The sequence below is a fragment of the Bison bison genome, unplaced genomic scaffold (genome assembly GCF_000754665.1).
Source record: "Bison bison bison isolate TAMUID 2011002044 unplaced genomic scaffold, Bison_UMD1.0 scf7180017864508, whole genome shotgun sequence".
Taxonomy (NCBI): domain Eukaryota; kingdom Metazoa; phylum Chordata; class Mammalia; order Artiodactyla; family Bovidae; genus Bison; species Bison bison.
The window spans coordinates 8,150,757-8,165,267 of record NW_011495064.1 but is presented as its reverse complement, the minus strand read 5'-3'; the positions used below and the strand labels follow the sequence as shown (position 1 = coordinate 8,165,267).

Here is a 14,511-nt window from a genome sequence, read left to right as displayed (position 1 = left end):
TATATATATATATATATATATATATATATATACATATACACACACACACACACACGTTTGTGTGTGTACATGTATATCAAAGCAGCTTCTAATTAACCAGTCTAATTGTTTTCAACCATTCATTCATGGGCAACTATTTGAGAAAAATACTAGTTCTGATTTCATAAAACTCCTTTAGCTCAGTTATCGTTACCCTCAGTGTTTATCATGGTGCTTGACATACATGGAGCACTAAAGTAAAATAAAAATCTTGTATTATGACTCTTGGCTGTGATGTAAGTACACAGCCTGAGCTATTTAACTGGTGATCCATCAGGAAGAAATAGCGCTCCTCTTGCCTGTTCTTTGTGAAACCTGTAGAGAAGGATTTTAGCAGGGTCTGTGCTTCCTCTGCAGATAATCACAAACCATCTTTTAAAAAATCCACCATCGATTCTTCTTTAGAAATAAAATATAATTTACCATCCAGGGGTCAAAAAGTTTCCATTTTAGAAAATTAGACCATTTGCCTTTCATTTGAAACGCCTAATTTACCATCATTCCTAAAATATTCCCAACGATCATTCAGTTATCTCTTCCTTGAGGTCTCTCAGCAGCTTAAAACGTTGTTTAAGCGCCCACGTAACTGTTAAACAGCTGCTGTGTTCCCGTGATGTCTTCACAAATTCAGACACTGGATCTTCTCCCTTTGCATCTCTTTTCTAGTGAAAGACCGGGAGATGCGGGGAGACAGACAGACCTTAGCACTGACCTCAACTCACAGCAGTCCTATAGTGGGACAGCACCATCACCACTGTGTGCGCCGTGCCTTAGGTGAACACTGAACCTATTTCACGTTGACACGGTGATCACAGTGAACCTGCAAAGGCACAAGCAGGGCGTCTCAGGTTCAATCCCTTGGGAGACCTTGACTGTCAGAGATGTAAACGGAAGTGAATAGTAACTGACATTAATGAGCATCTGCTCTGTGGCAGACACCATCCTAAGCATATTAGATGCCTTGAGTACCAATAAGCCTTCAGTTGGTAGAATACGAAATGATCGGTTTCCTGGGCAGGAATCTCAGCTTCTAAAGGTCTTTTGGGTGGGAGTTAAGGACCTTCCTGGTGGCATACAGAAGGCCAGAGATAAGCAAGGGGAGCTCTGCATGGGGTCCTCCTGACTTCCTGGAAATAATATCCCACTGAGAGTCTCTTGTCTCTGAGAGAAATTATGGCAAAAACTATTTTTAAATTAATTTCTCAATCTAAAATGGTTTTTTAATCCATCTTTTAAAATCTTGAGGATACAAATATCATGAGCATTCCAAGGTAGTGTGGTAAATTCCTCCCTTGTTTTTTACAAATTAAATAAAACTTGACAACCAAAGGATAGATGGCCATAAACACTGGAAGACTTTGCCTGTTTTTATTCAGTGTCTTTTTATTTACTTAACTGTGTTTTTTTTAAAACCAGTAAACACACTACAAGTTAGCAGAAATCCCAAGTCATGTTTAGTTTGTGAGTGATAAGGAGCAAAACGTTTTTTCTAAGGTCATAATTTCCAATCTTGATATTGCAATAGTCTTAATTGTTTCAACATATCTACTGAAGCTATCTAAACATTCTACAAAAAAAATTAATTCTGGTTTACTTTATTCTTAAAAAATACAGGAATGACAACGCTCAACATCCAAAAGTGCTGAACAAATGTGTAAATAAAGAAAGAAATCAAGCTTTCAGAAAGCAAAGTGGTTCTGTGGAGATCTGAGGGAAAATTCATTTTGGTCTTGGAATACTATGTTTTAGATCCACAATCTTTATCTGCCATTCCAACTTTCAACATTTCTGAAAACTAAAAGCTTTTAGCAAACCAACCCTCATTGGCAAGAGGATGCAAATAAACTCTATTGTGAATTCTTACACATTTGATTGCACAAGCACAAACGCGTTTGGTTACAGTGCTCACCAGGCTTCACGGGGGTGTGCTGGTGGGGGTGTCAGGTAATGTACAGTACACACATATTGCTGCTTTTCCAAAATCCCCCAAATTCTGAGTTCTAAACACACCTGGCCCTAAAGGTTATATTTAACGGTTTGTGGTCCTAAGTCCTAGACACAGACAATAGACTTGAGTGATGACCCTAAAATCAATTGTTCCCCTTTGATCACTACTGACACAGATTTTTACTGCCCATGAACCGTCACTGCAGGTCTCTGTGGCTCTAATGGCCTCTTTAAGTCTGTTTTGTGTTGTGGTTCTTGGGTCTTGTATGTCGTCCTCCCTGCTCCCTCCCCCATCCAACACTATGGCAACAGGACCACGGTCTGTAATTTCATGAGATTACTTTTACACGCCTTCTCATCCTGAACATAGTATAGGAACAACAAATACACCCTGCGGGGGTGATAGAGGTCCTGTCTTTGTTTACTGCTACATCCCTAACCCTAGCACAATGCTTTACGTAGGTTCTCAGTAGGTAGCTCAGCTGGTAAAGAATCTGCCTGCAATGCAGCAGACCCTGGTTCGATTCCTGGGTCGGGAAGATTCGTTGGAGAAGGGATAGGCTACCCACTCCAGTATTCTTGGGCTTCCCTGGTAGCTCAGCTGGTAAAGACTCCAACTGCAATGCAGGATACTTGGGTTCAATCCCTGGGTTGGGAAGATCCTCTGGAGAAGGGAATGGCTACCCACTCCAGTGTTCTGGCCTGGAGAATTCCATGGACTGTATAGTCTATGGGATCCCAAAGACAGGACTGAGCAACTTTCACTTTCCCAGTAAAAACTTGGCTGACCAAATATCCATCTGATTGAGTTGAATTAAATTGGGTTGAACAGTGCCATCTGCTGGCCACAGGTAAAGTTTGCATTCCACGGTACACAAGGTCCACTGGGATTTTTATCACACAAATACTGCAGTGCAAGGATTTGCTGTTTTTAGAGTTTGATGCTGACAGCCTTAACTAAGATGGTGTCATCCAAGTACTAAGGCTCTGATAAATAGCTTACGTTGAATGTAAGCGAATCAGGATCCATCCACAGGCTCATTCACTCATTCATGTGGGCAGTTTACACTCCACTGAATTGAGAGCTACTTACACAAGGAACTCACACAAAGGGAGTTATATTACACAACTATCTTCCACACTGAAAAGGGGTCTGATGCCCAGCTCCAAGTTCAGTTCCCCAAAGAACTCCATTAGTGTGCTGAAGCGCATTAACTCTTGAAAGGGGAAAAAAACTTGAAACTTATTTTTTTTTAAACCTGCTTTTGACTAAAATCAACACACACACACACACACACACACCACTTCAGAAACTAAACTGGGGACTAAAGGAGAAATTTTTTGATATATGAAAGCAGAAATGAAAAAATGTAACTTATAGGAATGCATGTATTATATAAACAAATACAGATTTAATGATGGCAATTTTAACTTACTCATCCCTTTGTTTCCTTGTATTTCTTTCTGAAGGAATACATTATACTCCCTATACCAGAAGCCTTGTGAATGAGAAGATTCCCCTCTCTGGACCCTAGGCTGTGAAAGCGCTTTGCATGAATCTTGCATACACAATTTGAGTCTTAACTTAGAGAAAGACATTTTTATTTATCCTTGCCTCTGGGGTATGTTGCCTTCCCCTTAAAAACCTTTGTCACTGGGTCATTCTTTACCTATCAAGATGAATATGGACTTTTAAAATTTCCATTCCAAAGACTTTTCCAAGAAGAGACATATAAAAGGCTCAGATGAATCCAGGGTCTGTGAGCCAGTTCAAGTGGACCCGCAGAGGAAAGACAATCCAGTTCAGGAAAGGGTAGGGGGGCGGGGAGACACGTCCCTGTAACCTTAGTGTCCCCAGGTCTCTGTTGGGGAAACAGCTGGTGTTGCATTGATGTGAACACAGTCAGAACTGCTGCAGGTACTTCAGCCTTCTCTTCACATCCTGCTCAACCAGGTCCCTGTTTAATCTGACCATACACGTGCTAAGGGATAAAGCTGGCTTCCCATGTGGCCCAGTGGTAAAAGTGTCTATCTGCCTATCAATGCAGGAGACATAGGTTCGATCCTTGGGTCAGGAAGATCCCCTGGAAGAGGAAACAACAACCCACTCCAGTATTCTTGCCTGGAGAATCCCATGGACAGAGGAGCCTGGCAGACTACAGTCCATGGGGTCGCCATAGACTGAGTTAGACATGACTGAACAAAGGGATAAAGTTAGAACCCACCAGGATACTCAAATAGCACAAAAGCTAGATAACAACAATGACAACAGCAACAAAACAGTAACACCCAGGGCACACACAGAGCACTCACTGTGTCCTAGGCACTATTCTAGGAGCCTTGGGCTTATTGATCCATTAACCTCCATGGACTTAGGACTTGTGGAAGAGGTAATTGAGGTTAAATGAAGTCATAAGGAAGGGGCCCTAATGTATCACCCCAGAACAGGGAAACAAAGTCAGGAGTGAGATGCTCTGGGCATATCTCAGCTCAGTATCAGTTGACAAATAAATAACACAATGTGACAAAATCAGTAAGACTTCCATTTCCATCTTGAAATTTAGAAAGCTGGAAAGAGCATTCTGCCACCTTTCCTGCAAGTAAAAGGTGAAGCAAACTGGCCCGCACCTTAAGCATAAGGTAGCACTCGGGCGGTGCTTCCCACCTTCGGCACCACGGACGGCAGACACGGGGTGACTCTGTTGTGGAAGCTGGGTTGCTGCCCTGTGAGTCGCAGGATATTCAGCAGCACCTGTAGTCTCCAATCACTAGATGTCAGTAGCACACCCCGAATTCCAACATGCCCCAGGCAGTGCCAAATATCCCTAGGAGGCAAAGTCACCCTCAGGCGAGAAGCACTGAGCTAGAGAAATGTCGGTCCTATGGTGCAGTGGGTAACCATGGCAACAACAAACCACCCTCACACTACCCTGGACCCGGTTAACACATACCCTCACATTGAATGACTAGCCGAAGGAAAAGTGTGTGTGTGTGTGTGTGTGTAGTATTAATAGCATAACTTCACTACCTACTATCCTATACAGCATGCCAAACTTTCAACAAAATATCACGGGACATGTAAAAAGCAAGAAAAACCAGCTTGAGCTCTATTTCCAGAATGGTAGCTTGGGCAGCTCCACGGATCCATTCCCCAATGAAACTTGTGTAACTTGTGAAATCTATTTCAAACATCTGAACATTTAAAGTCTAAGGAAATTGTCTTAAAGGCAAATAGAACATTAGTCAAAAAAACGACTACTTAGCTTTTATAAGCACACCAAGTGTCCTTGACGTTTTAGCCATGACCCACTCTCTCCTTATTTCACAAAATACACAAAAAATAATAATTCACAACAGACTACTGGCCTAAATGTAAGAATTAAAACCATGTAACGCTTAGAAATAAACGTGGGTATAAATATTCATGACCATGATTTAGGCAATGATTTTTTTATATAACCCAGGAAAAGCACAAGTAATACAAAAATTAGATAAACTGGACAATAATGAAATGAACTTTTGTTCATCAGTGGAAACTACCAAGTAAGTGAAAAGGTAACCTGCAGGGTGGGAGAAATATTTGCAAATTATATATCTGATAAAGGACTTGTATCTAGAATATACAAAGCACTCTAACAACTCAATAATAAAAAGATAAACAACCAGTTTAGAAATGGGCAAAGTGTCTGAACAGACATTTCTTCAGAGAAGATATGCAAATAACCCATAAGCACATGAAAAGATGATCACGAAATGCCACACAAAATCCTACACTCTTCCCGTCAAGTCAGACACGACTGAGCGACTTCACTTTCACTTTTCACTTTCATGCATTGGAGAAGGAAATGGCAACCCACTCCAATGTTCTTGCCTGGAGAATCCCAGGGATGGGGGAGCCTGGTGGGCTTTCGTCTATGGGGTCACACAGAGTCGGACACGACTGAAGCGACTTAGCAGCGGCAGCAGCATATACTGCCAGTAGGAATATAAAACGGTGCAGGTACTCTAGAAAATAGTTTGACAGTTCCTCTAGTGTTTAAACATAGAGTTACCAAATGATCCAGAAGCCCCACTTTGAAAAGAAAATATGTATTTATACATAAACCTGTACACAAATGTCCATAGCAGAATGAGTCATAATATCCAAATACTGGGAACAACCCAAATGTCCATCAAAACTACCAATTTGGTAGCATGCAAATTATATCTTAATAATAAATCCCATGGACAGAAGGAGCCTGGTGGGCTACAGTCCAGACACAACTAAGCCACTAAACAACGATATTGTTTTGGAAAAAAAGAAAAAATGCAGGCTGGAGAGACAAAGCAATCATCACAATTAAACCCAGATTTGACAGAGATGCTGAAACTATACCACAATGGAATTAAAATAATTTTGATAAATATGTTAAAAATTATACTGGAAAAGATAGACAATGTGTAAGATAAGATAGGCATCTTTAGCAGAGATGTAAACTATAAGTAAAATATCAAATGCAAATTCTAGATGCCAAAACATAGTAACAGAGGTGGAGAATGTCTTTGACAATTTCACCAGCAGGCTAAAGACAGCCAAGGGACAAACCAGTGAACTTGAAGACAAATCAACAGAAATTATCCTAGCTAAAATGCAAAAAAGAAAAAAAAAAGGTGAAAGAAAAAAATAAACAGAACACATCATTCAAGGTCTAATGGGCAATAGCATTAGATCATGTGATCATATCACTGAAATCCCAGAAGTACAAGACAGAAAATGGGGCAGAAGAAATATTTGAAGAAATAATGGCTGAAAGTGTTCCTAAACTAGAGACACATCTAAGAACAGATCAAAGAAGCTCAGTGCAAATAAAGCAGGATTAAAACCAAGAAAGAAAAAATATACAAGTAGGCCGATCATATTCAAACTGCTGGGTATCAAAGAAAAAAATAAAATCTTTAGAGGCTGCCAGAGAAGAAAAAGTGGGTTTCCCTGCTAGCTCAGCTGGTAAAGGATCCACTGCTATGCAGGAGACCCCGGTTCAATTCCTGGATCAGGAAGTTCCCCTGGAGAAGGGATAGGCTACCCATTCCAGTATTCTTGGGCTTCCCTGGTGGCTCAGCTGGTAAAGAACACACCTGCAATGAAAGAGACCTGGGTTCAATCCTGGGTTGGGAAGATCCCCTGGAGGAGGGCATGGCAACCCACTCCAGTATTCTGGCCTGGAGAATCCCATGAGGGATCCCCGCCATGAGAATCCCAGAGGGGACTGGCAGGCTAGTCTATGGGGTCGCAAAGAGTCGGACATGACTGAGCGACTAAGCAGAGCCCAGAGAAGAAAAAGACACAGAACACAGCAGATACATCATCACATAATACACAAATATGAAGACAACAGAGTGACATCTTTTAAGGACTGAATGAAGAAAAAACCACATTTCATCTCAGATTCTACATCCTTTAAAAGTGAAGGGAAAATCAAGCCTAGCCATACTATAAAGACAGGGAGAATTCATTGCCAGCACAGAAGATAAGAAATGTTAAAGCCTTCAGGAAGAAGGAATGTTATACAGATCAGGGAGTTGGTTCTAAACGAAGAAAATAAAATTGCTCTAACTCTGGTTTCCTACAGTGGAAGCACTTATTACTGATTTAGATCTTTCTTGTTTCTGACGCGTGCACTCAAAGCTGCAAATTTCCCTCTAAGTGCATGTTTGTGTTGCATCTGACAACTTGGACAAGTTGTATTTTCATTTTCATTTAGTTGAAAATGCTTCTTTATCTTGAGACTTCAGCCGTGACCATGTGTTATTTAGAACTGTGCTGTTAATCTCAAGATATTTCTGAGTGTTCCAGCTACTTTCCGATATCAAGTTTTAGTTTAATTCCATTGGGGGTATAGAGCATACTTTATGTTGTTTCTCTTTTTTTGAGATCGTTAATGCCTATTTTATGGCCCAGACAGCGGTCAGTGTGATCTTGATATGAACGGGTATCCTGCTGATCTAGCTGAATTCTAGATCCAGTGGAATGCTGACGCTGTTCTTTGGTTTTCTGCATTTGTGAATATGATGTATCTTATGTTGGCGGGGGGTGGTATTTATCCTGCTTGCTGTTCTGAGTTTGATGTACCTGTGTGTACAGTTGCCTGTCATTACCTTTGGAAAATGTGAGGCTATTTTTACTTTAAATAATTGTTCTCTCTCCCTTCTACTGGATATGATCTCAGGTGGCCTAGACCTACAATAGCTTGGAGTGGGGCTTGGGTTCCCAGCCAGAGACTGGGGTTGTGTCGGGGCAGTGAAAGCATCAAATTCTAGCCACTAGACCAGCAGTCAGTGCCAAGGTCTCTGGCGCTTCAGCTTTGCAGAAAAGAATCTCCATAAAGATGGAAAGTAGTGAAGCAAGTAAAGTATTTATTAGGAGGAAAATGAGAACAGTTCATGTGGACAGACACACGGGCACACTCAGAGGGAGAGTTCCTGAGCTGTGCCCTCGTGGTAGTCTGAATTAATTTTATGGGGCATTTCTTCCAGTTTCCTTTGGCCAATCATTCTGATTTGCCTGGTTCACAGTTCATATTGTGCTTCCCTGGTAGCTCAGTTGGAAAGAATCTGTCTATAATGTAGGAAACCCAGGTTTGATCCCTGGGTGTGGAAGATCCCCTGGAGAAGCAAATGGCAACCCACTCCAGTGTTCTTGCCTAGAAAATCCCATGGACAGAGAAGCGTGGCAGGCTACAGTCCATGGGGTCACCAAGAGTCGGACGAGACTGAGTGACTAAACCACCATCACAGTCCATATTTGATATATCTTAGAATCCTTCCACGGAGAAGGCAATGGCACCCCACTCCAGTACTCTTGCCTGGAATATCCCATGGGTGGAGGAGCCTGGTAGGCTGCAGTCCATAGGGTGCTAAGAGTAGGGCACGACTGAGCGACTTCACTTTCACTTTTCACGCATTGGAGAAGGAAATGGCAACCCACTCCAGTGTTCTTGCCTGGAGAATCCCAGGGACGGGGGAGCCTGGTGGGCTGCTGTCTATAGGGTTGCACAGAGTCGGACACGACTGAAGCGACTTAGCAGCAGCAGCAGCAGCAGCATCCTTCCATGTGTGCACACACATCTCTCAGCCAAGATGGATCCTACTGAAAAGGCCTATGGGTAGAACATCACTTGACATGACTCCCCTTTGGCCTCCAAGAAGCCTTTTCTGTGTGTGTATGGCCGGGAAGGTCTCCTGACTTTGGGAACAAGAAATACGCCATCTGTGCAGGGTTCAGCCTCCTCCCTTAATTGTCCTGCTATTCCTGTCTTGGAGTTTCGGTCAATAGAGAATGAATCTCAAGTTGTTTTACCCTGGGTTGGTGAGGGGGGTCCATCTGCCTCCTGCCTTAGTATTCCAATTTTGTATATATGTTTTGAAATTGACTGACAGTTCAACATTCTGATTAATTTTTTCTTTTTTTTGTCTTTGCTTTGCAGTATGGGTATCTTCTATCGACTTATCTCAATCTCCATGATTTTTTCCTTGGCTGAGTCCAGTCCACTGATGAGCCCATCAAAAGCAATCTTAACTTCCATCACAATGGTCTTGCTTTCTATCATTTCCTTCTGATTCATTCTCAGATATTTTGTATCTGCTTATATTACCCACCTGTCCTCATATCTTATCTACTTTCCATGAGAGTTCTTAACAGTAATTACAGTTATTTTGAATTCCCTGTTTGATAATTACAAGATTTTTGTCATATCTGAGTCTGGTTCTGATGCCTGCTTTGTCTCTTAAAACTATTTTTCTTCTAATAAAATTGTAATTGTTTTCCTGAAAGTTGAACGTATGTATTAGGTACTAAAAACTCAGGTGCTTGGGCTTTTAGCATAAGGCTTTATGTGAATATGCGTTGGAGCTAGGTGTTTAATATTTTCATAACTGTAGGTGCCAGTGACTTCAGTTTCCTCTTGTTCCCTTTTTTTCCCCCCTTCCCTGTTGCCTTTGAACTTCCCTAGAAACTTGTTTTAAAATAGGGTCTCTGTCTTACATCTTTCTCAGCTGTAGTTTACTGTCACTATAGCAAAGCCCTGTTTATAGTTTCCTAAGGTGGGCGGACTTTTATAACCTTATGATTAAATCTCTGTGTTTCAGTGAGCTTGGATGGTGACTTCCAGAAGCATTTCTTAGCTTTCTCCCTGCTTCCCACGTGAGACCAAAAGACAGGCAAGGTGCTCGAGCGGTCTCATTATCCTTTTCCCAGGTGCCTGGTGGCTCAGACAGTAAAGGCTCGGCCTGCAATGCAGGAGACCCAGATCTGATCCCTGGAGGAGAGCATGGCACCCCACCCCAGGATTCCTGCCTGGAGAATCCCATGGACAGAGGAGCCTGGAGGGCCACAGTCCACGGGGTCGCAGAGTCAGACATGACTGAGCACACACTACTCTGGACTTAAAAAGTTACTGGTTTTCACTCTGTCATCTTTTTTTTTTTTTTTTCATTTTAAGTGTGGGAGCTGCAACTGCCAAGCTCTTTACACATTGGAACTGAAACCAGAGTTCTCTAAAATCTTTACATGAATGGAATTATATAGCATATTCTCTTCATTTGGCTTCCTCAGTCAGCATAACTATTTTGAGATTCATCCATGATGTAGCATGAATTCATAGTTCATTTTTATTGCTAAGTATTAATACCACAACTTGTTCACTAATTCACTTGACAGATATTTGGGTTGTGTTTAGTCTAGGGCTATTGCAAATAAAGCTTGTATCAATTATTGTGTACAAAATCTTGTTTGGCTATATGCTCCTTTATCTCTTCGGTAAATATCTCATATGCTGGGTCATCTGGTAGGTGTATATTTAACTTTTTAAGATATTTTCAATCTCTTTTCCAAATTGGTTGTGGCATCACACATTCCCATTATTGTTCCATATGCCACCAAATCTTGGTATATTCTTTTCATCTATAGATATTCAAATGACAAACAGTTGTATCCCAATGCAGCATACTATAAATGAGAATGCTAATCTTAATAATATTCAGTCTTCCAGTTCATGATCATGGTATACATCTCTCCATTTAGTTATGTACTTTTTCATATCTCTCAGCAATGTTTTGCAGTTTCAGTGTACAGGTTTTTGTTAAGTCTTTAATCTTACCCCGTTTAAAAATTAAGTTAGCTTACTACAGTTTCATAGGTGCCAGCAGAAGACACGAGACGCCTGCATCAGAAACAAAAGACTTTATTACTCATAATACAGTGAGCAGCATAAACATTAGCATGTTTGTGTCTGCTTCTCTTGCCTCCACATCCCATGAGAGTGATGTCCAGCTGCACATCTAGTGGATTTTCATTTCAAGTGAGAACACTGGGCTTAGAGTATCTATCATTTTATAATCTGTAAGTAAGCTTCATCTTTAACCAGTGGCGATATGCAACATCTTTCCAAGCTATGGTATAAACAGAACGGTTACAGGTTTCTTGGCATACCCCTAAGAAGGACAGGCATCAACTGGTCCAAAGAAAGAGGAATGTCTCTTTGCACATTTGTTGGTCAAATGTATCCCCATTTCACATGCCATGTTTTCAAAAGGATTTTTAAACTCTAGTTTCTAATTCCTTTTTGTAGCATTTGTTGCTATTGTTTAGTTGCTAAGTCATGTCCAACTCTGTACCCACCAGGCACCTCTGTCCCTGGCAATTCCCAGGCAAGAACACTGGAGTGGGTTGCCATTTCATTCTCCTTTATGACATATGGAATAAAATTATAATCTGTATATTGATCTTGTATTCTGCAACCTCATTAACCTTACCTTATGAGTTCTAGTAAAATTTTTTTGTAGCTTCCTTAGTGTTTTCTACATAGATGACCATGTGGTTTATGAATACAGTTTAATATCTTTCTACCAAATACAGATGTCTCTTATATCTTGTGCTTACCGACTGCATTCAGCTGGGAAACTGATGCAAATCACTGGGAGGCTACCAGAGCAGTGCCTGTGGAAATGGCCAGGAAATGACTAGCTGGGACACCTGGGAGGTTCTCCTGGAAACCAGCTGGGATGCCCAGGGAATGTGCTGCATGTCACTGAACCTTGCAGGGGCTAGGGACCACTAGATGTCTAACAAGTCAACCACACACTGCAGGAACAAGAAGAGAGAAAAGCACTTTAGTGTTAGAGAAGCTCCTTCCCCATGCAGCGTCCCTCAGACAGAGTTTCACATCGTGCCAGCTAGCAAAGGAGATGTGTCTACAGAATCCAGCGCCAGGATCACACAACAGAGCAACGATGCATGTATTTGGAGCTGATACCAATAAACTGATCACCGGCACAGTCCGTTCTTTGGCTACTTGGCTTCCAAGTGCATCCTTCTGTTCACATTTCAATTTTCATAAAACAACTCCATGAAGGGAAAGTGTCGCAACAGTCATTGTACCCATTCTGGCTCTATACATTACTCCTCAAATTCAGTCTTACTGAATTTTCTGTTACCTAAACACTAAATTAAGCTAAACTTACTAAAATTATTAATTTAAAAACTTACTAAAATTAAACTTTAAGGACTTGTAAAGTTATACTTGGAAGAAGACAGAAGAAAATAGTGAGCAAGTGCCAACACCCACATGTACAACAGAAAACATGCAAAACTTCAACAGTTCTCACCCTGGAAGTAGCCCCAAAGTCATAGCTGGTATCTGTGGCTTCTGTCTTTATTTTACTACCTATTTCTTTCTTTTTTCTTTTTAAGGCTAAGGTTCTTTATCTAAAAGAGGAAACTTTTCTAGAGATTTATTTCAGAAATAGTAGTAACGTTAATGACCTAATTCAAACTGAGGACAGCATGATAATTAACATATAAACTCTTCATGTCTTTAAAAGAAGTCTGCAACTAAGTGTCCTTTAATCATCTTATTGCTGAAAACACCTCTTACAGGAATAACAAGAGACACTGATTTCATAAATGAGATTTTTTTGTTTGGGGCTTTTGTTTTTTTGTGTGTGGGGTTTTTTTTGTTTGTTTGTTTGGGTTTGTTTGTTTGTTTGTTTGCTTTCTGCCTATTTCTTCTTTCCCTTGCCCTCAGCCTAAACATCAGCTGATCAGGGGTCTTTACCTCATGCAAGGATGAGTCTTTCTTCAGGAGTCCAGAAATTGATTCTTCCACAGTTCTATCTTCGTTTCCTTGTTTTTGGAACGTTCCACGCAGTCCTTCCTCACTCCACTGGACAACGATCACCCAACTTGCCCTCGGTACTCCCGGCTCCATCATTTCAGCCGGGAGAAGGTCCCTTTGGGCTTCCTGACGGTTTGGTGGCTTCGGGAAGCCCAACTATCCGGGTGATGGTCTCACGGCCCAACACAGCAGAACTCCTGCTCTACCCCTCGTGGAAGGTCAGCCCTCCTGGGATAAAAAACCTCCAAACCACGAGGCTCCACGTTGCCAAAACAGACGGCAGCGAATGTTCTACAAGTGAGCCGCCCTCGCAGGTCCCAGAAAAAGCGCTGGGGCGGTGTTTGTATTAATATATAGACTCCTCACCCTCCAGGAGGCTGGTCCACACTGGGTCCTCCTGTGTTTCAAGTGGGAAAAACGAAGCTGGGAGGGGCCAAGGGTTCTTTCTCCAGGTCAGTCACTGACTACTAGGCACGCCCAGTCTGAGTTTCTTCCCGCCAAAGAACGATCCCGTCGGACACCCCGTCACTTCTGAGCTAAAAAGCTCATCCTCGCAATCCCCTCCAGCCAGGCAATGGTGGGGGGGAAGCGGGCTCTTTATCCCCAGGGTGCGCAGAGCATCATCATCACCATCACAAAACTGGCGCGTCCAGCACGCACACCCACTCTCTGGGTGGGGCGCGAACCCGCGGGGCCACGCGGATCCCGCCGCACTGCGCCTGCGTCGGAAACACCGCCCCTGAAAGAAGGTGAGCGGCGCGCGCGGCTCTGCGCAGGCGCAGCCGCTCGCTTCCGCGGGGGGAGAGGCCGACGCGCCGAGGGCTGGCCCCCCGCGCGCAGCCCCCCGCGCGCATGCGCATGGAGCCGGGCGACCAGACCAGCGGCATGGCTCCGGACCGGGGTTTGGTATCAGCAACACGGAGACCGCGGCAGGAGCCCGGGACAGGGACCCAGGAAGGGGCTCCTGGCTCCGGGGCTGTTCGAGCCCGCCGCTTCCTGCTCTGCCTCTACCTGGTAGGCTTCCTGGTGAGTAACTGCGGGGCTAGCGGGCTGCGTCGGCGACCTGGAACCCGACCAAGGTGCTTTTCCTTGCACATCCTGGGTGATCGCCAGGCTGTTCGAGGACTGGAAACCTGCGATACGCCTGATGATACCTCCCTACCTCTGAGGTCCCTTCTTGCCCCGCACTCCCCCTTCACGCTGCACCTGGCCACAGATGAAGCTTGCCCCTCTCGCCCACGCGGGGTCCAGTTCGCCCTCACCCTCACCCCAGCCCCGCGATTTAAGACTCTCCAGCACCAGGCTCAGGTGTGACTCGGTGATCGAGCCACTCACAAGGGTGACCCCGGGTGGTAGATGCTGTGACAGGTGCGGA

At 43.1% G+C, this 14,511-nt stretch overlaps 1 protein-coding gene across 1 annotated transcript in view; it reads left to right on the top strand.

The window, feature by feature from the left end:
• Positions 1-13,950: 13,950 nt before the first annotated feature.
• The window catches only part of MFSD9 (major facilitator superfamily domain containing 9), an 11,484-nt gene continuing 10,923 nt past the window's right edge, over positions 13,951-14,511 (top strand). Inside the window, exon 1 of the mRNA XM_010829866.1 lies at positions 13,951-14,162. Within this exon, the coding sequence (XP_010828168.1) occupies positions 13,989-14,162 (174 nt within the window). The 5' untranslated portion in view covers positions 13,951-13,988. The remainder of the gene's footprint in view (positions 14,163-14,511) is intronic.